This window comes from Lissotriton helveticus, chromosome 5_1, assembly GCF_964261635.1.
Source record: "Lissotriton helveticus chromosome 5_1, aLisHel1.1, whole genome shotgun sequence".
Classification (NCBI taxonomy): Eukaryota; Metazoa; Chordata; class Amphibia; order Caudata; family Salamandridae; genus Lissotriton; species Lissotriton helveticus.
The window spans coordinates 1296052621-1296075235 of record NC_136065.1 but is presented as its reverse complement, the minus strand read 5'-3'; the positions used below and the strand labels follow the sequence as shown (position 1 = coordinate 1296075235).

The 22615-nt window shown below is 42.8% G+C and overlaps 1 protein-coding gene across 2 annotated transcripts in view; it reads right to left on the bottom strand.

Annotated features, from left to right (window-relative positions):
• Window positions 1-22615, bottom strand: part of DENND2D (DENN domain containing 2D) — a 796377-nt gene that overhangs the window by 650985 nt on the left and 122777 nt on the right. For both annotated transcript variants that reach the window (XM_078644124.1, XM_078644126.1), the window contains exons 2-3: window positions 19254-19432; window positions 13619-13731 (exon numbers count right to left, since the gene is read on the bottom strand). In XM_078644124.1, the coding sequence (XP_078500250.1) occupies window positions 13619-13731; window positions 19254-19432 (292 nt within the window). The remainder of the gene's footprint in view (window positions 1-13618; window positions 13732-19253; window positions 19433-22615) is intronic.

The window sequence follows — 22615 nt, the reverse complement described above, 5'->3', positions numbered from 1 at the left end:
ACAGGCCCGACTGTCATCTGCCTCCTGGGCATGGACGTCCGCAGACATTTTTTCACGGGGGGGGGGTGGGCAAAATGTTAACGTCATCACCATCCTCCGACATGATGTGTGCCAGGTGGGGCACAAGAAACACTGGGGCGCAGAACTGGGATAGACTCAATTAAATGCCATGAATCCAGGACATGTGACTGACCATGCCACAGGCCAACAAACACCACCTGTAGGGAAAACGCTAAACTTTCTGACAAGGTGCATTATCTCTGTCTGCTAGGTGTGCAAACTTCCGGGTCCTCGATCCAACAAAATCAAGGCTGTCTTCAGCCGGATATGATTTTTATCAGAATACTTTAAAACAGCCTTTGATTAAAGGAGCAGATTAAATATACTGTATGCACAGTGTATGTTAGGGATTATTTGTTGCACACATATTTACCAATATTGGCTTTTTGGTGCTAGAATTCATGATAACTTTTATCCAAAGGTAAAGCACAACGTCAAAGTTAGTAATAAATAATGCAGCAATCACACACGCTAGTGATTCGCCAATGGGTGCTCCCTTTACTAGAATTCTTCGTGCATTGCTAAATTTTACACACATTCAATTAATTTATCCAAAATGAAATTTATAAGTCCAATTGTTAGCTATATTTTTTAAAAGAAACTTAGAGCCCCTCTTCGTGTAGTCGGTGCCCACGTTTAGTGATACAATAATGGCCAGCTCCCTTATGCGGAAGCCCGGCACAGTACATGTGTGGAACATGTGGCGCCCGCAGCGGCGGCACATTACAGGTCCAGGGATGCGGAGTCTTACACAGTGGTCGAAGTGGGGAAAAAAAAGTAGGGGGAACAGTGGGCGGAGAATCAAAGGGCGGGAATAACCCAAGGATTGGATCTGTGGGTGGAACCAGTAGTGTGGCCAGAATGCGCAGACATCCCAATTATTAGTATTTGTTTGTCATTTCACTGCCCAGTTTAATCAACCAATGGATACACATGATTATTTAAGGTTATAATGAGTTATTCAAATAAGTAGAACCCCTTGATTTTGGGTTCAGAGACCTAGCTTGTGTGGTGGCCCCTAAAAGAATAATCAGTAATGACCAAGGGGAAAGAAAAAAAATTCTTTCTAGTGTCCCCTCACTCACCGGGGTTTCCCCACGGTGACATGCTTCATCATTGGGGCCATCCCAGTTCTCTACGAAAAGGGGCGTGCTACGACTCACGGACTACGCAGGAGCACTTTGTAGTGAAGGACTATGTGTGGTGCAGGTGAGAGTGGTGGAGTGGATGTGAGTAATTAAAAATACCGTGCTAGTGGGCCTCAACAATTTTATTTTGTGCTCCTAGGTAGGTATGTTAAAAGGGGTGACACTGTTTTTAACCTATAATGTTGGCTAAATCAGTGTTTGGTCGACATGTTTCAAGCTCCCCAAGCTTTTCTTCAGGACCATACAGGGACCCGCCCTGTATATGCCACTCCTGTCATTCTTAAAATTAAGAGGTGAAACTTTTCTTATGTCAATAATAGACGCTGTCTTAAATAAACATGCGTATCATACATACGTTTTGTATTATTTTCTGTTTCTGTAAGAACAATAACAAGGTTAGTTGTAAATACCCCCCCTATTCCATAGAAACTTTGAAGGGTTCCACACTTTCCTTCATGCTGTATGCTTAACTATATGGTGAATCTTTTGCCCCATATTGGCGCGTGCAGACTTTCATGTCCAGTGCTTAGTACATAAACAACGTTGTGGCGATTGTGGTATTTGTGAATTCACACATATAAACTACACAGGACTTGATATGACAATAGACAATAGACACACATATAGATGAACATAGGTCATATATTTACATTTTCTAAGGCTTATTCGCACTTCATGATCACTCGAGGGGGGCAGAGTCACCTAGTGGAATCATTGCTGCCAAAGGGAAAAAAAAATGATATAGGGCGATATTAGGCTCCTACTGTCACTCTTACCGTTAGTATAGACCTTTGTCTGTAGGTCAGGCTTTTCGGTTTCTCAGGTGGGCAAAGCATACTTACTTCCTGCGCGGTGAGACCGCTCGACATTACCTATGTGGTTCCCCTCCGGACCGCATATTACTGCGCGGTAACCGCGGAGTGATTATAAACCCATTGTATTTCCGGGTTTACTCGTGGCCGGCACTAGACTGCGTATTCGGCGCGGCCATCTTACTAGTATGTTATACATGTTGCAGCAGTAGTTTGATTAATAAAAACGGGCAGAAAAGGATCGGAAAATACAGCGATTCATGTTATAATGAAATCGCTTCATTTTTGATAATGTTCTTTGTAATCGGGCCTTATTTCTGAAAGAAAGGGGAAAAAAAGATTTTTACAGAACTTTGTTCGTAATCTCAATATGCTGTTAATCGTGGTATTAGTAAGATTTCTGTGGACTTAATATGGAAAATGCACATTTCCCTCATATTCGTCCAGTGATGTTAATATTTCAATATTTACAAGTTGTTTTGAAAGAGTGCTTCTTGGAGTCGGAATAGGTAGCGGCCATCTTAGAGAGGGAAATTACAAATACATTATAGGAAGGTGGGTCTTTTAAGGCGCTCATTACTTAATCCTTAGATTGTTTAGTTATTGAATGCACCCCAAGGAATGTCACACAATGTCATTGAGTCCCTGAGTATCAGTACGTAATTTAAAAACCCATCTTTGTTCACGTTCATGTAAAACTCTCTCGATATTTTCTTTGTTTTCAATACACTCCAAAACTACCTAACTGAGGTCGTTGGGTGTATGATTTTTCTCAATGAAGTGATTCGTCATTCTGGTGGTCGCACGCTTACAGCGGATATTACTTCTGTGTTCTACGATGCGGGTGCTTACCTTTCTTGTGGTCATACCTACATAATGTAAGTTACATCTGCAGGTTATTAGGTAGACCACCCCACTTGTGTTACAATTTGAAAAATTGCGTAATTCCCATTTTGTGTTATCATTAAAGGTTACTGATTTAGTCGCAGCCGTTAAATGACACACACTGCAATTATTGCAGGGATAGTGTCCTGTAGGAAGGGATTGGCGTCTCAAGGTTGAGACGTTTTGTGGAGGACGGGTATGTACCAAAAAATCTTTAAGATTCTTGCCCGGACGGTGACTGAACATTGGCATCGGTATATTTAGTTCCCCACCGTTAACCATAGGCCAGTGTTTTTTCACTATTTTGGTTACATTGTCTGAGACCTGGTTAAAGGTTGTGATGCAGATGGGTCTCTGATTTTCTACTGTGTTCTTGACTTTAGGTTCCAGTAGAGCATCCCTATCGTTATTACCTGCTCTCTTTTTCGCATCCTTCACCAGTTTTATGGGGTACTTCCTAATTTGCAGCTTTCTACTCAGATCTTCTGCCTGAATGAAGTAGTCCTGTTTATTGCTACAATTCCTTCTCAAACGTAAAAATTGTCCGAAAGGAAGGTTCTGTTTTAGATGTCGGGGATGAAAGCTATCATAGGCCAATAGACAATTTTGTGCAGTTTCTTTGAAGTGTGTTGTTGTAGTTAGTAGGCCTGAGTCTGCCCAGATGTTTAGATCCAGGAACACCAAATGCGATCTGCTCATGGTGTTAGTGAAATTAAGGAATTCATCTTGTGCATTGAGACAGGTAAAGAAAACATTGGCTTGTTCTTCTGTGCCTTGCCAGATCAAAAGGATATCGTCTATATAGCGTTTCCATACTTTTATATGATGCCTTTAGGGATTTTCATTACTCAGTATTTTATTCTTCTCTAGATGGTGGACGTATAAACCTGCTATGCTCGGCGCAAATGTGCTGCCCATGCTGGTCCCATGGCGTTGTTTATACAATGTCTCTTCAAAACGGAAAACATTCTCTGTCAGGGCTAGATGACAGCACTCCAGAACCACATGACGTGGGGTATGGTATTTCCAAACACCATCAAAAAGAACTTCTTCAAGTATTTCAAGGGTTTGTTGATGTGGAAGGCTTGTATATAGACTCTCCACATCCAGACTGCTAAGGATGCTGGATGTAGGGTCAAAGGTCTGTTCTTTTAAGAGGCATAAGACGTCCTTAGTATCCTTGAGGTACGTGTTGGTTCCTTGTACTAATGGTCTTAGAAAAGCATCCGCATATTTAGAAAGGGGTTCCAAAATTGAACCAATTCCCGAAACTATCGGCCTCCCAGGTGGTCTGTCCAGGAGTTTGTGGATCTTGGGAATGGTATAAAAATATGGGATTGTTGTTTTTTTGTTCACCAGGAAGTCTGCTTCTTTCTTACTGATCCAGTCGTTCACCAGAGATTCCTCAATCAAGTATGCTATTGATACCCTTAAGCGTTCTGTCGGGTCATCCTTTATGATGGTGTAGTTTCTGGTGTCAGCTAATAGGCGTAGGCACTCTTGCCTATAGTCTGCAGAATCCTGTAGTACAATTGCTCCTCCCTTGTCGGCTGGTTTGATTGTGATCTTGTCATTTTTAGATAGTTCTTGTATTGCTGCCAGTTCGCATTTACTGGTGTTTTGATAGATCTTCACTGTGGTGGGTCGAGGTCTTTCACTTCCCTCATGATCGCCTTTTCAAAGGCCAATAGTTCTACAGGTAGACTGTTTGGCGGAGGGACAAAGGTAGATTTCTTTCTTAGTCCTGTAACTACAACAACACACTTCAAAGAAACTGCACGAAATTGTCTATTGGCCTATGATAGCTTTCATCCCCGACATCTAAAACAGAACCTTCCTTTCGGACAATTTTTAAGTTTGAGAAGGAATTGTAGCAATAAACAGGACTACTTCATTCAGGCAGAAGATCTGAGTAGAAAGCTGCAAATTAGGAAGTACCCCAAAAAACTGGTGAAGGATGCGAAAAAGAGAGCAGGTAATAACGATAGGGATGCTCTACTGGAACCTAAAGTCAAGAACACAGTAGAAAATCAGAGACCCATCTGCATCACAACCTTTAACCAGGTCTCAGACAATGTAACCAAAATAGTGAAAAAACACTGGCCTATGGTTAACAGTGGGGAACTAAATATACCGATGCCAATGTTCAGTCACCGTCCGGGCAAGAATCTTAAAGATTTTTTGGTACATACCCGTCCTCCACAAAACGTCTCAACCTTGAGACGCCAATCCCTTCCTACAGGACACTATCCCTGCAATAACTGCAGTGTGTGTCATTTAACGGCTGCGACTAAATCAGTAACCTTTAATGATAACACAAAATGGGAATTACGCAATTTTTCAAATTGTAACACAAGTGGGGTGGTCTACCTAATAACCTGCAAATGTAACTTACATTATGTAGGTATGACCACAAGAAAGGTAAGCACCCGCATCGTAGAACACAGAAGTAATATCCGCTGTAAGCGTGCGACCACCAGAATGACGAATCACTTCATTGAGAAAAATCATACACCCAACGACCTCAGTTGGGTAGTTTTGGAGTGTATTGTAAACAAAGAAAATATCGAGAGAGTTTTACATGAACGTGAACAAAGATGGGTTTTTAAATTACGTACTGATACTCAGGGACTCAATGATGACATTTCTTGGGGGGCATTCAATAACTAAAAAATCTAAGGATTAAGTAATGAGCGCCTTAAAAGACCCACCTTCCTATAATGTATTTGTAATTTCCCTCTCTAAGATGGCCGCTACCTATTCCGACTCCAAGAAGCACTCTTTCAAAACAATTTGTAAATATTGAAATATTAACAACACTGGACGAATATGAGGGAAATGTGCATTTTCCATATTAAGTCCACAGAAATCTTACTAATACCACGATTAACAGCATATTGAGATTATGAACAAAGTTCTGTAAAAATCTTTTTTTCCCCTTTCTTTCAGAAATAAGGCCCGATTACAAAGAACATTATCAAAAATGGAGCGATTTAATTAAAACATGAATCGCTGTATTTTCCAATCCTTTTCTGCCCGTTTTTAATCAAACTACTGCTGCAACATGTATAACATACTAGTAAGATGGCCGCGCCGAATACGCAGTCTAGTGCCGGCCACGAGTAAACCCGGAAATACAATGGGTTTATAATCACTCCGCGGTTACCGCGCAGTAATATGCGGTCCGGAGGGGAACCACATAGGTAATGTCGAGCCGTCTCACCGCGCAGGAAGTAAGTATGCTTTGCCCACCTGAGAAACCGAAAAGCCTGACCTACAGACAAAGGTCTATACTAACGGTAAGAGTGACAGTAGGAGCCTAATATCGCCCTATATCGTTTTTTTTTCCCTTTGACAGCAATGATTCCACTAGGTGACTCTGCCCCCTTCGAGTGATCATGAAGTGCGAATAAGCCTTAGAAAATGTAAATATATGACCTATGTTCATCTATATGTGTGTCTATTGTCTATTGTCATATCAAGTCCTGTGTAGTTTATATGTATGAATTCACAAATACCACAATCGCCACAACTTTTTTTATGTACTAAGCACTGGACATGAAAGTCTGCACGCGCCAATATGGGGCAAAAGATTCACCATATAGTTAAGCATGCAGCATGAAGGAAAGTGTGGAACCCTTCAAAGTTTCTATGGAATAGGGGGGGTATTTACAACTAACCTTGTTATTGTTCTTACAGAAACAGAAAATAATACAAAACGTATGTATGATACGCATGTTTATTTAAGACAGCGTCTATTATTGACATAAGAAAAGTTTCACCTCTTAATTTTAAGAATGACAGGAGTGGCATATACAGGGCGGGTCCCTGTATGGTCCCTGAAGAAAAGCTTGGGGAGCTTGAAACATGTCGACCAAACACTGATTTAGCCAACATTATAGGTTAAAAACAGTGTCACCCCTTTTAACATACCTACCTAGGAGCACTAAATAAAATTGTTGAGGCCCACTAGCACGGTATTTTTAATTACTCACATCCACTCCACCACTCTCACCTGCACCACACATAGTCCTTCACTACAAAGTGCTCCTGCGTAGTCCGTGAGTCGTAGCACGCCCCTTTTCGTAGAGAACTGGGATGGCCCCAATGATGAAGCATGTCACCGTGGGGAAACCCCGGTGAGTGAGGGGACACTAGAAAGAAAAAATTTTCTTTCTCCTTGGTCATTACTGATTATTCTTTCAGGGGCCATCACACAAGCTAGGTCTCTGAACCCAAAATCAAGGGTTCTACTTATTTGAATATGTGTTTGGAGGTCGACCTAGTCTTATGTTCCTCCCTCTCCCCCCTTTTTTGACTAGTATAATGAGTTATTGACATTAAAATATATTCACAAAGTGAGTTATGCTTCTAATCACAGAATGTTCCAAATACGATAAAATGTGGAAACACAAGCCATTTGTCTCCGAGCCATGGAGTTTGTCATCAGCACTTCTCTCTTTTTCCACAACAGCAGTTCAAACATGAATGACAAAATATCCTAGTTTGCAAATGTTTTCTCTAAAATTATGGCTCTGCCATATTTGCCTCATAATGCAAGATGGATTAGTTACTTACCTGTAATCCTAGTTCTCTTCCAGGGGTATCCTCATCAAAGTCATAAGCATTAGAATATTCCCGCCCATGCGCAGGACCCCGGAAACACTAAATTATATGTGCCCCATATATATATACTGCATATTCAGCTCCGATGTTTATTAGGCTGCAATTGCTTATATATATATATATATATATATTATATATATATATATATATATATATATATATATATATATATATATATATATATATATATATATATATATATATATATATATATATATATATAAAAATAAGCAATTGCAGCCTAATAAACATCGGAGCTGAATATGCAGTAAAGAATTTCCACCATACATGAAAGAAATGCATTAGAAACATGAGAAACAACAACAAAGCTTGTTTAGAAACTGTTTTAATGCTCAGAAAACAGTAGAAAATCGCAGAAAACACTGGAAGCATAGAAAGCTCCCAGCTGCATTGCAAATACCCAGTCTAAAAAGACTGAACAGCTAACCTGTAGCTGCATAGCAGTAAACTGACACTGTGCCTTTAAGGCACTCCTGACCCCCAGCTTCCCATCATGCCTCAGGGGAGACAGTTAGGTCAGTTGTTCTTTCCGGCTCCTTCTAGAAGGATCCTGGCAACACAGCTCCACTTTTTTTCTGATTTCTGTCAGAAAATTCATTCTTTTTCACAACTTTTATTACTTACTTCGACGTCTTTTGACTTTAGAAGTCAGTAGCTGTCTTTTTTTGACAGGTTTGGGCATTTTTTAGCTTTTAAAATGCCTTCTCTTTTTGACCCTTGCCCTTCTTGTGGGAAAAAGAAGGCCAAGTCAGACTCTCATGAGGTCTGTATTCTCTGTCTTTCTGAGGATCATGATCCCAAGAACTGTCCTCTTTGCCAGACCCTTACCAGTAGAACTTTGAAAGAAAGGGTGAGGATTTGTCTTTATGGTCTGGCAGGAGAATCTAGAGGTAGGTCCCCTGTGAAGAAGGGATCCAAGAGGCCTAGATCCACTTCTAGGCACAAGTCCTCGCGTCCCTCTACCTCGGCGTCGTGCTCGGCGCTGAGAAAAGACCTTCAGGAGGGACATTTATCGAAGAAAAGACCGTCGACGGTGGGCTCGCCGTCGAAAAAAGGTACGTCGTCTACGTCGCAGATCCGGGATCAGAGACCCTCCGCCGTCGTCAACCCGGCGACGAGGACCAGAGACTTTGTGATCTGCATGGCGTATGTTCTTTGCAGCCGGTACATTAACCCTCTGAGCTACCTTTCCATGAGTCAAAACGTCCACTAGACAAAATTCTGATCTCTCTCTAGGAAGAACATTAATCATCAGAGTCATCATGACATCTTTATTGTTGCCGAAAATTGCTGGAGGCCAGGAGGGAGGCAGCAAGCGTTTTTAAAACGCTAATATACTTGCAAACATGATGCCTCCACCTGAAGTCAGCACCCGGTGCGGTCACACTGGTTGCACCGCCCTATAGGTGATCCTTCTCAAGGGTCCTGTGACCTCAGTGACTGTTGTTCTGGGGTGTGCTGCTTCATAGGCCTGCCCGCAAGACTGGAGGTGAACTTCAGTATGGATAGTGGTGGACATGCCTTGAAGGTTAATCTACACTTGTCATGCTAGGGTCCACCTGCTGGAGCGAAGAAACTAGGACTTCTAAGGTGTTGCAAAGCCTTCTAAGGTCTAGCATGTGATTGTGCTCTCGCAGGAGAGTGGTCTGGTGGACTGTTATTAAGGCTGAACCTGGTTCCCAGTTCCAAATTCAGCAGCTCTGACCATAGTGCCACATCCACTCCCCCACTGAACACCGTACTGCACCACTGAGAAAAACTCCCACTGTCTTCAACTACAACCCAATTGTTGCCCGCTATAAACACCTGGATGCGGCTCAATTTAAATTACGCACTAGGCAAGAGCAATATGCGGCCTACAAACAAAAAAGTAACAACATCCTGGAAAAAGCAAACATTTAGCAAACCATGGGAAGTGTAACACTATTCAGAAATCAGTGAGTGCTTTTGCCTGAAAAGTTAAGGACACGACTACAGGGCCATGAATGGACCCATTTCAATGGCCATTGCCTATATCCTTACAAAACGTAAGCAGAATGGTAAAAAGACCACATCCCTGGACGCAGAGCCGCAGCACACATCTGGTTTTCCAATCCACACATTGCAGTACCTCCAGGATTGGTGTACTAGTTCCAAGTCCAGGGAAAACAAAGACAAGAAAACAAAAAACAAAAATAGCGCTTTACTGGCAAACTCTGTAAAAGTGGTGCTGATGTGTTTCAGTGTGAATAATATCAGTTTGGCCAGTTTGCTACCACTCTTTCTTACTTTAATTAGTTATTTATCTATTTTTCATATTTTTAGCCTTTATTCCCAATGCTGCACTTTGGAATTAAATTGTCAGAAAAATATGACATTTCCAGCAAAAGCGTCTTTCTTTTTTGGATACATGTCACAGGGAATCAAATAAAAGAAAGGAGAGGAGAGGAAAGAGAGTGAGAACCCAGTCTTGAAGTCATGGTTTTCATGGGCGTCTGCAGGGGGGGCAAGGAGGGTCGCTCCAGGGGGCGGGGGCAGTTTAGGTGTGTTTCACCCCAATATTCACCTCAGATTGGCAGAAAGCCCAGTAGAAACCATGGATTAAAAAAAGAAGGGGCAAGGGTAGCCCTTCCAGGCTTCAGACTGTTCCACCCCCACATAAACAACCAGTCTTTCTGCCCCCAAGGACAAATTGGAGGGGTTTAGCCCCAATCTGTTCCCTAATAGAAATCCTACGAATACCCCCATAACAGCCCAATAGTCTTTCTGCCCACCCTGAGCACAGATTGGGAGAGGGGGTCTTCCCCTATGTACTCTTTTTTTCAGGAGAAGTGTGGGAACACCTGATGTAGGATTTGTGTGGATCCCAGAATATTCCAAAACATTTCCATATAGAAATGAGGAGAATGCCAAATGTTAGCCAATATTTAAGGTTAACAGGGAATTCTGGTAAGAAAATAGTCACACCAACTGGATTCCTCCAGGTGTCTAGAAAAGGCTGTTCCAAGTTTTCCTGAGCGGCGACCGAGTCCGGGCACAAAAACTGCAACTACCCACATCGCCAAAATGGGTCCCTTTTACAGAATACATCTTGATATTTCCACATTGTGTTTTGGGGACTTTTGTGTCATCAGTGTTAGACACAGCCACAAAAAGTGGGTATAATTTTTATAGGGAGAGGTGTGAGCATGCAGAGTGGTAGGAATTTGGTGGATCCCTGCAGGTAAATGAACCTTCCCTTCTCTAAATGTGAGGAAAATGCCTGATTTCAGCCAAAGTTTCAGGCTTGCAGTACATTATGCATAACAAATCGAAGTGGAATCAATGCATGTTAGACCACCCTGGACTCCCCCGAGTGTCTAGTTCAGAAATGTCTGGGGTTGGTGGGTTTCCCTGGGTAGCGGCCAAGCCCATATACTGCAGCTTCCCACATTACCAATAGGGGTCACTTTTCCAGTTAAATTATTGGTATCTACACACTGCATTTTGGGCCCTTTTCTGTCACGGGTGATGGACCCAGCCACACAAGAGAGATGAAGTTTGTTTCAGAAAAATTGTGGGAATACGGAATAGTAGAACGTTTGTTATCAATTTAATCTCTCTTCATTTTTGGTTTATAAATGAAAGCTGGTGTGCAAGAAAGAACACATTTTGCAAAATACCCTCTCAATTCACACAATAGTATGGGTAACACCATTCAGAAATGTAAAATACCAACTATTCCTAAGCTCAGTATCATGGACACATTTCATCAAAACGGCATAGTTTCCTTCATGCCCATTTAAAATGTTTATGAATCAGCCGAGAGCGCACAATGGAGTAAGCATTGCGAATGCTCATTGCCACAGGCCTGTCTCTCAGTGACATCACGTCACTAGAGAAAGAAATCCTCTTTAAAAGTAAACTGCTGCGCTGTATAACGTCTCATTCCGCTAGCAGCTGGTGGGCCTTACACCACCACCAGCTGTGCCTCGCTTTACATATGCATTCATAAAAGAGATGTAGGCAGAAGGTGGTTTGTAAACACAAAGAGATTGGTATAATTCTGTACCAAAAGTGCCTAGATACGCCAATGTACATTAATGTGTATTTGATTTTAGCGTGTTTACTTATGTTTACAAGCACCATCTTTTTTGTGGTGTGACTGCGGTGTGACCTGCCTTTAAAAAAAGCATATCAATCAATCAATCATTTGTAAAGCGCACTACATACACGGGAGGGTCTCAGGGCGCTGAGGGAGGGCCGCTACTGATCCAACAGCCAGGTCTTGAGTATCCTCCTGAAGGTCAGCAGGTCTTGGGTCTGTCGTATGCTCAGTGGGAGGGTATTCCATGTCTTGGCGCCGAGGGGGGAGAAGGATCTTCCACCGGTGGTTATTCTTTGGATGCACGGGATGATGGCGAGTGAGAGGTCGGAGGAGCGTAGCTGGCGGTTGTGGATGTAGAAGGAGAGCCGTCTGCTGAGGTAGGCTGGGCCGGTCTTGTGGAGTGCCTTGTGTGAGTGGGTGAGGAGCTTGAAGCATATACTCTTGTGGACTGGGAGCCAGTGCAGGTTTCTCCGGTGCGGGGTGATGTGGCCGTGGCGTGGTACGTTGAGGATCAGTCGTGCCGAGGCATTTTGGATGCGGTGTAGTCATTTGATGTGCTTGGTCGGGGCTCCCGCGTAGAGGGCGTTCCGCCACAAAACGATGGTGCTAAGAGAGGAACAAATGTCCTGCTCTTTCAAGATTCACTGACTTTAGAAATTAGGCGAATCATTGCCCCTCCCGCCCCCCCCCCCCCCCCTCCCTCCAAGACATCATTATGGCCCCCCACTCACATCCCAGACTACTCGTTGGCGCCTGAGGAAATGCTTGTAATCAACTCTGCTCCAGGACATCTCCGGCTTTCTATGTATGATACCCCACTGCAAGAGACTGTTTGCCACAGAACTGGAAGAGGCTACATTATGTACACTGAAGAAAGAAAAGTCTGCACATCCACCAACATTTGAGAAATCAATTAAAGAATTGATGTTGATGGCTTCCGAAGAACGACTGATTTAAAAAATAAAAAAACTGCACCATATATCGGACTGTATCTGGTTTCACTTTAACCACATAGCTGCTTCGAACGTTCCACGCCAGTGCGGAACATTTGGAGAAACGGGCGGGGCTGCGTCGGCCAACGGTCGTTCGCAGCACCAGCCAGGTAGTGCTCCCGTCGGCCAACGTGGAACGGGTTAAACATAAAGAGACATGTTTTGCCTCTTAGAGGAGGCTCTTCACCCAGTCTCCTGCACGACTGGATATTTTTTCGCTAATGGTTTTATTAACTGGTTCCTTGAAGCACTTCTGGTACTTTTTATTCATAATTTGAACGGGCACTTTATTCATTAATTGCTATACAGTCACTACTGCACGTATTGTTCTTGGATTGCTTTTTCCCTTTTTAAACTAATTTGTCATTTTTCAATGTGTCCTTTTCCTTTCATCCCTCCACTCTCCCCTTAAACCACCAATACACTAGACCTCCAGCTTTATCTTTAGACTGTGTTAACTGGAACACAGTACCATCTTTGCTCTTAACTGTTTTATGACTGTTTATTTGATTGTATTCTGATTTAGATAGGTTTCAGGTGAAACCTTCTCCTTAAGGATGCTGCTATGATACTGCTGTAACCTGAATTATGTCCTTATTGTTAATGGGATGTGATCATACTCATTATTAAAATATTAGAAAATTAAAATGCTGGGCACTCCATCGAAGACACTGAAGTGTCCCTGGGCTAATAATGACAGGTATAATTAGGCCTTAAACATTCCCATTTTTGTCCTTCTGTTTCTCCCTTTGTAATTTAGAACATTCTATCCTCAGTGGGTGAAATGTTCTAACAAGTAATGGTTTCAAGATAAAGAAAGAACAGGAACAACAACACGGTCATGTGATCTACAATTTACAGTTCGTTCAGCAAATGACGCAGAAAAAGAAAACTCAAAGATTCAATCTGCAGTCCTGTGCCAAACCGTTTCGTTTTGTTCTCACCGCAAAAGAGACCAAACAAGCAAAAAATAGATGAAACAAAGTAATGGCTAAAACAAAAATGTACCTTGCATACTCAGAGAGCGGTGCCCAGGTATTGCCATCTGGAAAACTAAACAATGGAATTGCATTTAGCAGTCTCTCCTCTTCTTCTTTTTGAAATTTTAACAGATTTTCTCTCTAAGAAATAAAAAAATAAGCAAACTTCTTAGCTGAAATCAAAGATATCAATGAAGACTTTATAGGTAAACTGTACAAATATGTCTTGCATTTCCATGCATGTCAGAAACTCTTGGGTCACCTGAGGGTGTGTAATAAATCTAAATCAAATTAAAGCCACCCATTTAGTGGAAGCCTCTGAAAATCTCGTGTTGGAGTCCCCTGACGGTTGCTGTACCTCAAGCTGTAGCTGCACTGTTAATGACCACCAAAAATCAACACTCTTCCATGTCAAGACATTCACAATATATATGAAAATTCTGTTCCTGTCTGCCTCTCATATAACACTAATAAGATGTACAGTGTTGAACCCTGCTTCTAGTTTCCCGACAGCCCGAAGAAATCAACATCACTTTGTCTGCTGCCCACTTCCAATACACACACACACACACTCTATTGTGGCAATTCTGTGCTGCATTTCCTGGAGCAGGACAAGCAGAAACTTAATCTCTCTTCGAGATAGGTCTGTGCCCATTTGCCTAATGACTTCAAGGGAGGCGTGCCCCTGGCTCCTATCTCTTTCACTGGAGGTGCACAAAGCACTGACATGTACTGGATGGCGCTACTCCTTTGAATATGACAACTGCCCATATACCTATCTCAACTGAAGCCTTCTATTGTCCTCACCAACAAACCAGACTTCATTCTTCTAGGGGCACCGCTTAATGACTGGTCCATTAAACTAAAAATTACAGTAACGTTTTTATGGCCGTAGTGAATCTGACTTTTCCTACTCTGCTTAACTGGATTGTGAGTCTGTCCGCTTATTTCTTAAAACTGCCATCAAGTGTACGCCAAGCCTTCAGCCTTCACCTATATAATCGGCCTGCAGCATTTCTAATATGCAGTAACTAGACCCTTTTCTGATTACAAAAGGACTGCCCAGGATCCTGTTATACTGTTTATGTTGTACCTGCTATAAGACACTACAGCCAAACTTCATCTCCTCCAAAAGGGACTGCTCTGAAATGTTTCTGAGACTGCCTGCTTCTTTGCCACTCTTTTTCCTACTTTTGGAGTAAGACTGTTTACCCTACAAATGTCAACAACTGGCCAAGGTATTAGAAGATGTAGCGACCTTGAATGCAATCACCCTTGTGTTGATCTAGGACTAATTGGAAGCTTAACAAACTGCAACTTTACAAACTAGGACATTGCTTGAGTTCATCTTGGCGGCTAAAGGTGTAGTTTGTGCAATCACAAACTCGGAATGTTGTACTTACATATCAAAATCTCTTTCGGTATACCTGTTCAGATGAATCAATTGCACACAATCATTCTCTTAAAACAGTGTAAATGCAAGTACAGTGTCTTGTGCCATTTCTCCTGCTGCAAAAATACTCTTGAGATAATATCAGCAAAAGGCAATATATTATCACGTCTGCAACTAATTGCACTGTTCCTGTTTTCTTTTGTATTTCCAATACTTAATGTTCTACCCTTATGTGCGTCACCTGACAGATGCTGCAGATGCTAGATGGGGCAGACCCATGTCCCAGCCCCTCCATCAAGATATACCAGAAAAAATATCTCTTTGTATGTTAACTTCTCCATCGTCTTCTTTGGCTAACAACGCTGTGGTCTTACCCACCTTCCTACACTATTACTTTTACTCTGTTAGTGCGTTGCAGCGCAAGCTACCATATGTACATATTTATAACATACAGGCAGTTGAACTGTATAGCTATAGTCAGGGTCACTGGAATTATGCGGCAGAAGAGGTGCCAAATCATGCCGCAGGGTTGAGTAAATTATGTGGCAGGAAAAGCCAAATGATGTGGCATAATGCAGCACATTTTATATTAGTAATACTTCATTATGTTGTACTTTTTTTCACTTGTTAACACTGTCGGGGCATTGGGAACTACTCATCAGTACCAGTTTAATACCCAAATATCGCAATAAGCAACAGAAAGGTGATCAGTCAACCTATGCAACAGCCTTCCGCTGTGCTGCAGCACGTGTTGCTGCATTTTTAGTAACTTTTAAACTATTTGAGCTATAAACAAATTCTATTTTTGTTCAAATCGGCAGATTGTGCAGCAGATTATGTGGCAAATCTAAAAGGTATGCGAAAATTGCAGCAGCCGCACAATCCCATTATTCAAGTAGCCCTGGTTATAGTTAGGTCAGAGTTTCCATAGGAAGAGCGTTTTTTTGTTTTGCTACTAACGTGGGAGCTGTTTGATGACTCTTCTGAAAACTTTCAAAGAAAAAAAGTCCAATCCCCTCAGCTACTTTCGGGAAGGTTTTGGGGTGCCATCTGTGAAGCAAGGCACAAGGAAAGGGGGGCAAACATGTTTTCCCATTCAATTACCAATAGGAATTTTAAGGAGCGATAAAGTAAAAGCAGCTTAACAGAATTATGCTAAATATGGCAGAAAGCTAGACCTTTACTCAGAAAGCGTGCTTTTTGTGATTTGGTGCAAATCTGTTCAGCCGTTTTTGATCAATTAAGCTTCAAAACAGTTCAACTGATACAAAAAACGTTATCTATTACTAATACAAGGGGAGTGAACTTAGAGGCCTGCTGATTGAATGCGAGGCACGATTTCAAAGATAACACTGTATCCTACTTGGAAGTGTGAAGCAGATGATACATATTGACTAGTGATGTAGGAGCAGGTGGTACCGGACATTAAAGCAGCATTTTTGTTTTATTAATTTTTAGTTGTATGTTGATATAGATGGCAACGTAGCTGGGAGATAGAACTTCATTCTTTTCCAGAACTTTACGTTATCTGATGCATAGACTATATAGTGAGGTACATGGACATTAGTGGCACTAATTGACACGCACTAAAGGCCCCCTTTCACTTGTTTTGCAGGTTAATAGACAAATACTTAGGTCCTCATGAGTCTCGTGAATTGATACACTGAGTCGAAACGTCAACAACACACCTGAGATGGTTTCCTGATTGCTCAAAATGGAAACATGCCATTTTTTCAACAGGATCTCTATGTGATTCACTGTGTTACAACCTTTGGTGTATTTGTGTGCTTAATGCGGATTTTAAATTTTCACTTTGAGCATTGCACTCTGTCTGTACTATTGCTGAGCTATTGTTTATTAAATGTGAAGTACAATTACTGAATTTATTTTCTTATTAAAAGAGGCTCTTGCATACATTTGTTTGTTTTGTGATAATATATTTCTAATATTTTGGATATATATATATATATATATCTATATAACTTCTGACAAGCCCATGGAATCCCTGTCCTATGTTAATACAGTAAATGTATAAAGGTTGGGGCTTTCAATTCCTTGCTGGCACTGGAACAAATGATGACGCAGAGTGGACCAACAAGCACTTCAAAAACCATCAACACCATGGCATACTTTTGTGTGCCTTACATAAACTGACCACCACCAACCCTCAAGCACAGTTTCCCCATGGTCCTGACCTAATTGCACGTTCACGTCCTCCTGAAAGTTCACAGCGATCTACAGTGGAACACAATGCCAATAGACCAAGTTCTCCAACCACAAACTGTATGTTTTAGCAGAGAAGAGACGAGGGAACCTGCAGTATGTGGTATACTGAGGAATTCATGTGTCAAAGAACTAAAGTGCAAGGAACCACCCTGGCTGAATAGTGGCTGGCTGAAGAAAAATGGACCAGAGTACCAGTGAAAAGAAAAGGGGAGAATAGGACACTCAGCTATGCAAATTGGAGTCATAAATATTCTATTTGAAAAATTGACTGCAGCATGGGAGCCAATGGTTACCAGTGGATGCTGCAGTGCTTCGGGCTTGAAATTAGGCGATACAAAAGGGGATGATGGACGGAGCGTTTGAGCAAATCAAACACTCACCCCCAGTCAGCTGATCTGGGTTTAATCCATCACCATTCTTTAGCTCACTCAGCCACCCCAGTTCAGACATGGCTATATGCAAATCAGTCTGACCCTGTGCCTCATGGGAACAGTCCAGCACGAACTGCCAAGCCATGTCTTCCCTGGACCGGAAACAAGCATCCTGGGACCCTCGGGCTTGAAATTAGCCACTTTTGTGGTGAGCACAAATGTCCTCCTGTCCATGACCTGACTGTATCAGACATACTAGCTATCTTTAACCGTAATGATGGGAAACCCAGAGAAGCAACTATGATATTCTGGGAAGTGTTCACCTTTAAAATGGATATCAAGATTGCAAACTCTTTTCATTTTATTCAAACAACACCTTGACAAGTGACTACAAATGTGTCCTTGGGTGTATCAAAGAATTTGGTGGGGAACAAAATACAGATAGGTGTTGAGCCCCAAGGATGAACGGCATGTACAGCGCTCAACATAAATACAGCAAATCAGAGTACCCCCCCCCCATCACTGCCAGCTTCATAATTTATAGGCCGCCCATCACTAGCAATTTAAGTTTTCTCTCCATGACATTTTGTTTTGTGACAAATGTAAACCTTAAAGACCAGGGAAGAAACAAGGAGGACGGAAGATATGGGGTCATTCTAGTAATGCCATATGATTTTTCTAAGAAAGTTATGTAGGTTTCTGCATGTAGAATGATTTCTTTACTTAACTAAGAGAATAGGGAGTTGAGGGTAGCCCCAGTTCAAATCTGGTCAGTCTTTGCGAAAAGCAGTTCACTTTCACCCTCCTGTACCGTTCCTCACATAAATGCAGGCTAACATACCCAGAAATGCATATGAAAGAACTCTGATCAGGCCTCATTCGAGAGGACTTTGTAGGTATTTGGAAGGGTCAGTGTGAAGTGAAAAGGGTTGAAGTTATGCAGCCTGGGATGACGCTTCTTCTAGGTTCAGAAGCAAGATGTGCCATTACAGTATCTGTTAAATTATTAGGCAGTAAATAAGTAGTTAAATAAAGACACTAAGGAGAGTAACAGTTGAAAAAAACATGTTAAACTGGGGAGTAAGGGATCTCTAGGTGATGTGATGAACAAGGAAATAGGAGGATGAAATTGACTTTGTGGATTTTCCGTCCTCCATTAATTTCCCTTTTATTTACAATATTTTTTTAGAGAACCTCAAGCAGCGTTCGGCTACTTTAGCAATATATCTAAGCACAGTATCAATGTTCCATCACCTTAGTAGAGAGTCCTGTGTGGCAAACAATATTGTAGTTTTAGTACCAACGAATACTGTGATAAACCTCTAACATCAACATTTCGAAATCAGATATCATTTTGAAAACCGAGATTTGATCTGTGGACTCTAGGCTATGTCTGCTTAGCTCGTTGTCGTGCTCACATCATTAATGCAAGATGATGCGGGTTAATAAGTGCATGTTTTAGAAAGCCACAATTGAGCTTTGTGTTCTATTTGATCAGTACTTCAAACCACCTGGAAATGACCCAAGTCAAGCTACAAAATTTGTAACAGTGAAATTAAATATCTATTCAGTGCAAACCAAGTCTCACAATAAAAGAGCCTGAAAAGCTACACTCAATTTCAGTGATATACACTTGCGTAAGATGAGTACATTTGTAAACAATAGGCACCTACCTTCGGGAACTGATATGTGATTTCAGGCTGATAGTCTTCCCCAGGTCTTTTCCTTTTTAGGGAAACCACAACTAGATATTCGAAGAATTGCCCTCCAGGAAAATGTAAGTGCTTCCCCTCTGTTTTTTTTCCTTCATACGGTAAAACGTTTTCCTTTGCAATGGATTGAGAATTGTACTCTGGAAAAAATAAGCATGAATCAATCCAAAATGAATCACTACTGAAATCTGTGCAAAGCAAATTAAACAAAACACTCTAGTACTTGAACTGAAGGTGCAGTCTACATAAAGGTATGACAAGTTTCACAACTCCACCCTTTCCTCACCCAGGCACACCATGTATTCTCCCTCGGACAGATATCACCATTCAACCTGGCACATTTCTCCTATATACGTTCCCCAGGAGTCATAGAATCCTCTTAGACAACCTTGACATTATCTGGCCATGCTGGCGCTAAACCGGGTAAGAGGTGATGATAATGGATACTATGTATGCAGTCAAAAGAAAAGGTTACAAATTATTTATTTTGATTAACGTAGCGTAGTAGAAGTAAAATTGTGAAACAAAAGGGATGTATGATTGCTACATGCTCCATTAATGAATAACAAATTAGTTTGGATTATACAGGGATTACTGAAGACTCTACAATCAATATCCTTTCTGAATGCAGTGGATTGGAAATGTGCAAAAAGGAATGACACAATATTAAAGAAAAATAAGATTGCCTGACACATCTATGCAGCTTTTTGATCCTTTCCTGAATTAACACAATATATTGTCTTTACTGAAGTCTGAAGGGAATAGACTACATTTCCACTGCATAAAAACAGATTGCACGTTTGAAAAAAAAAGTGGATGCATGAAATTCATTAGTAAGCGGGTTTCTGTAACGACATAAATGTTAAAGGTCACTATAAGCCGGTAGTGCTGGGACGCTTACGGGCAGCCATGCGCTCTACAAATCTGTAATAATAATAATAATAATAATAATAATAGTGAAAAGAATAAAGAAAATATCTGTAGCACAACGACTACTCATCAGATTATAAAGTGCAGAGTCAGCCCAAGTGTAAAACAAGCAAGTTTATACCTCTGGTAAACACATACCTGTGGCTGTCTCAGATGGAAACAAACACATATGTTCTTTGTCCAGAGTTTTATGGGCAGAATAGGTCAGAGGTGGGGCATTGTGAGAAAGTGACCCTAATTAACCTAGGCTCATGGAGTGTGCTTGGTTAAAGCATTAACTTTTCCAAGGGGTGCATATCTTGAAGGGTCTCTTATGGGTGACCTACGGAAAGGCTAATTAGTAGAAGGTCTTTCGATAACTGTCCTAGCAATAAAGTGGGGCCGATGTGAGGAGACAGGTTTAATTTACCCATGGTAAAACTAGGAAAAACTGATGAGATTAATATGCAATTGCATACAATGTGCTTATGAAAAACAATATTATCACTTACAGAGTTGGAAAGATGTTAATGACAAAATGTTATACTGAACTGCATGATATTAATACAAATCTATTTTGTTAAATGGTTCCGGGTCACCATTAAAAGACATTTTTGCAGGTTGATAAACTCTGGTGTAAGAGGGAGCTCTTAAAATATTATCAATTAACATTGCAGTTAAGTTTACATTTCAAGGTGGGGCGTGGCTACGAGCCGAGCATGGCGGACGTGAATTGAGCCAGCTCCGTTCCGTGCCCTAAATATCCTGCTAAAATATCCTGTTACCCCGCTCCACAGGGGTGCCCACCTCTGCCCAAACGCCGATGCGGGTGAGCGAGAGTGACGGATCCGATTCCCGAGGCGCTGCGCGCTCCTGAGAAGGTAGAAGGCCGGTTGGAGGAGGGGCGGCCCTGCACCTCGCTAGAGGCGGCGGACTGGCGTAGTGAGAGGAGCCGGGAGAAGGACGGACCAAGCTCGGAGACACCGCCGCGTGATACGGAGGCTGGCAGCCCGGGCGCGGAGAGGAGTGCGGCGACCCGGAGCTGCGCGCTGACATTTATTGGACCCAGGCCCCCCGTGAAGCGGAGTAAGTGTGCTCGGTGCGCCACTACACACCGCGAAAGCTTTGAGGGGGTGCGGTGACCAAACTCGCCACATGTGCAGTGCCCGGCGGGACAGCCTGTGAGTGTGGTGCATCGGAGGGACTGACTGACATGCGGGAGTGCGAGAAGGAGTGGAACCATTAAGAGAACCCTTCCCACACAAAGTCAGGAAAGGCACAGCGCAGCCTGAGCTTTGCGCGGCAGCGGACGCCATTTATGTTGAGCCGCAGTAATCAGGGACACAAGCTAAATTCGGCGGGCGCCTCGCCAATGAATGTGAAGGGGGGTACCTGGTCTGGCTCTGGGACAGGGAGCCTGCTCTGAGGCACTGTCCGAATACAAGATCATCATTGCAAGGCACCTACCACAGCAGGACGCATATTTCTGGCTGTGACACACGTGATTCCTGCCAGATGGTCAGTGACTGTGAGCTAGGGGCTGAACACCTGCAGTTACCTGGGGGGCCGGGGCAGTGGGGTCAATCGCTGTCCACGATCCGCGACCTGCACGCCTGCAGCGCCGTTTCGCCTGATCACTACGGGAGGAGAGGGGACACTGAGGCGCCTATCCCGGCGCTTATCACGAAGGTGGGATTGCCCCCCCCCCCCGCAACTGCTAATTCTGACCCGCCTGCTTTGTGACCCTGCGCTGTGAATGCCTCTCGGCCACAAATGGAATAAAGAAACAGAGCTGAAGCTCTGCTGCTGCCTGCACACCGACATAAGACCTAGGGGTACACACGGGGGCCTGGCCGGCCCTGGACCACCTCCCGAGACAGCGAACATGGGACGGAACAGAACGACTAAACACCAGGACCCAGTGACTAATGCAGACTTACAATCCACCGGCTCAGAGGACCCGCTGGCCTCTTCCAATAACGAGATCATACCTCCTACGGGAAAAGTCACGCAAGAGGCAAAATTAGACCTCATTCTGACGGAAATACGGGCTTCGAGGTAAGCATTGGAATCGCGGATGGATACAATGACGACAGGCCTGTCCCTCCTCAAAGACGACCATAAGAAGTTGGCGGAGAGGGTAAAGGTGCACAAAATGGCTCTGGACGATCTGATCCCACAACAGACTGAACACTCTACGAGACTAGAGGCTATGGACAAGCAGCTCAGGCAACTGAGAGACAGGGTGGACGATGCGGAAGGACGCTCACGCCGCAATAATGTACGCATACTGGGAGTTCCAGAACGCAGCCAGGGAAGGAACCCAACCCAATTCGTGGAAGATTGGCTGAAGAAGGTGGTGGGACCGACGGAACTCACCCCGCTGTATAGTGTGGAGCGGGCACACAGGATGC